The 2,500-nt window shown below is 49.0% G+C and overlaps 1 protein-coding gene across 4 annotated transcripts in view; it reads left to right on the forward strand.

Annotated features, from left to right (window-relative positions):
* The window catches only part of LOC125037218 (collagen alpha-1(XI) chain-like), a 48,533-nt gene that overhangs the window by 45,870 nt on the left and 163 nt on the right, over positions 1–2,500 (forward strand). For all 4 annotated transcript variants that reach the window (XM_047630268.1, XM_047630269.1, XM_047630270.1 and 1 more), the window contains 2 exons: positions 959–1,174; positions 1,581–2,500. The exon at positions 1,581–2,500 is cut by the window's right edge and continues 163 nt beyond it. In XM_047630268.1, the coding sequence (XP_047486224.1) occupies positions 959–1,174; positions 1,581–1,736 (372 nt within the window). In that variant the 3' untranslated portion in view covers positions 1,737–2,500. The remainder of the gene's footprint in view (positions 1–958; positions 1,175–1,580) is intronic.

A 2,500-nucleotide genomic window follows, 5' to 3' on the forward strand; every position in this document is an offset into this window, starting at 1 on the left:
ATGAAGACAAAAACAAGAGAAAGATTAGAAAAAAGGCAGGATATGGATATAAATTATTCTAGAATGTGTAGAAATAATAAAGAGGAAAGAGTAATGGGAAAAAAAAAACATGGTTATTGGTACAAGCAGCTTACTATATACATTATTGTTTATTTTTACTAAATGATTCTAGTCATTATTACTTTAGATGCATAATGTTTGTGCTCATTTCGTATTTTCTCTCTTCTTGTCTCCTTGTTTACGTGTCGGTCTCTCTCTGTTCTCCCTTCCGTTTATCCCTGTATCCTCCATTTCTCCTTCCCCTTTTCTTTCTCCTTCTTGTTTCTTCTCCCTTTTCTTCAGTCTTTGTCCGGCTCCTGACCTCGCTCTTCCCTCTGCTTCTCTCCTTCCCCTTTTCGCCCCCACTCTTTCTCTCCTTCCTCCTCTCCCCCCCCCCCTCTCTTCTTCTTTTTTCCCCCTTCAGTCTTCTTCCCTCTCTCTGTATATACACATTTCCTTTCTCCTTTCTCTCATTTCCCCTTTACTGTCTCCTTCCCCCTTTGCCCTTTATTTTCCTCCTTTCTCTCCCGCTCCCCGTTCCTTTTTCCCTTCGCCTTTCCTTTTCCCTTCTCTCCTCTCCTATCTCCTTTCACTCCACGTGCTCTCTCCCTTTCAACTTTCCCTTCTCCTTCCCCTTCCTACTCCCCCTGTCTCCTCCTCTCTCCTTCCCCTTTCTTCTCTTCCAGCCTCTCGCCATTCACTCTTCCCTTCCTATCTTTTCTACCCCCCACTTTACCTCTCTGCTTTTCCCCTTCTTTTTTCCTTCCTCCCTTTCCTCCCCCTCCTCCCTTGTCTTTTCCCCCTCCTTTCCCCTGTCTTCTCACCCTTGTCTCCCTCTTTCTCTTCCTCTTTCTCTCTAACTCCTTCACCCTTCCTGCCCTCCTTCCACCCACGCCCTCTAACCCGCCGTGTTCCGTAGATCACGTACGAGACAACGGGCGTGGTCCAGATGAACTTCCTGCGCCTCCTCTCCTCCTACGCCTACCAGAACTTTACGTACACCTGCGTCCAGTCCAAAGCTTGGTTTGACCAAGAGAACCTCAACCACAATAAAGCCATCAAGCTCATGGGACAAGATGAACAGATATTTTCCATCGACACACTTCAGCCGAATGTTCTCACGGATGGCTGTGCTGTGAGTAGACGGCAGGGCATTGTTCAACATGGTGATAAGATTAGACTAATGATAAGATGAGAATATTGATTTATTAGATGCCGCTAATTATAACATATTTATATTCAAGGTAATATTAGTATTAGTTAACGAAGTTTAATTTATTTATTGATGGAGACAATAATGCTGTTGGACATCGTAGTATTGTTAATAATAAAGCAGAAGATGATAACTATAAGGAGAATGTTAATGGTAATAAAAATAATCACAAAAGCGGTAATAATATTTTTGACTGATGGTCATTGTTTTATTGATAATAACACAGACAGTATTAATTACGAAAATAATAAAGGTAACAACAAAGCTTTGCTAAAGATACTTTTGACAGAGCAAGAACAGAACTGTACACTACCCCCCCTTCTTCCAGGCCTCGACAGGCGTCTCGAAGGACAAGTCCCGGACCGTCTTCGAGGTGCGAACGGAGACAATCTCCCATCTTCCCCTCGTCGACTTCCAGCCAACAGACTACGGCCTGCCCAACCAGGCGTTTGGCTTCGAGGCCGGGCCCGTCTGCTTCAAGTAGGAGCTTCGAACTCTCGTGCTTCACCTCGGCGCGCTTCGGGTCTTCGCTCCCGCCTCTGTCATCGATGGACGCCTCTTGCAACCCTCGCTCGACCTCCTTCGCCTCGCGCTTCGGGGGCCCACGCCGCCGGGCCGTGGGGCGCAGGAGACGGGTGGGCCTGGGACGTCCTGAAGGAAGGCCTGAAGGACCTGAGGAAGGACCCGAAGGACTTAGAGGCCCTGAAGACCAAAAGGAAGGTGCTGCCGAGGATCCTAGCGAGGTCCCCGCCGTCGCAGCGAGCGCCGCCGCAGCCGAGGAAGCCGCAGCCGGTAGACCGTTAGCGCGACGACCAGGACGACGACCGTGGACACGCGTACGACCCTCGAGATTGGATTCCGACCGAATGGCGACCCCCGCGAGTGCCCCCGACCCCCGCCTGACCACGGGGTCCCCCTCCAGGGACCCCACAGGAGACGACTGCGCGATCAATAGGATGACCACGTTGATGACCGACCGCTGTGTAACCCGGACTTACCGTAGTGAAAGCTCTTGCAGTGTTGATGTAGCTAGCAGCATCTTTGAAAAAAACCATCCCGAGTTTCGTGCGATGAGAGAGGTAAGGACCTTAGCGCTCGCCCGAGACGGCGCAGCGAAACCTCAGAGACGCGAAAATGGTGTAATTAATATATGTACAAAGTGTATACAGTTGGGAGTTTTGTGCTTAATTTTTGTAAGCCACAAGAGTGTCTGTAGAGTCACTGCCAGTTCCTCTTCTCTGTATTTTC

The sequence above is a fragment of the Penaeus chinensis genome, chromosome 22, assembly GCF_019202785.1.
Source record: "Penaeus chinensis breed Huanghai No. 1 chromosome 22, ASM1920278v2, whole genome shotgun sequence".
In the NCBI taxonomy this organism is placed as follows: Eukaryota; Metazoa; Arthropoda; class Malacostraca; order Decapoda; family Penaeidae; genus Penaeus; species Penaeus chinensis.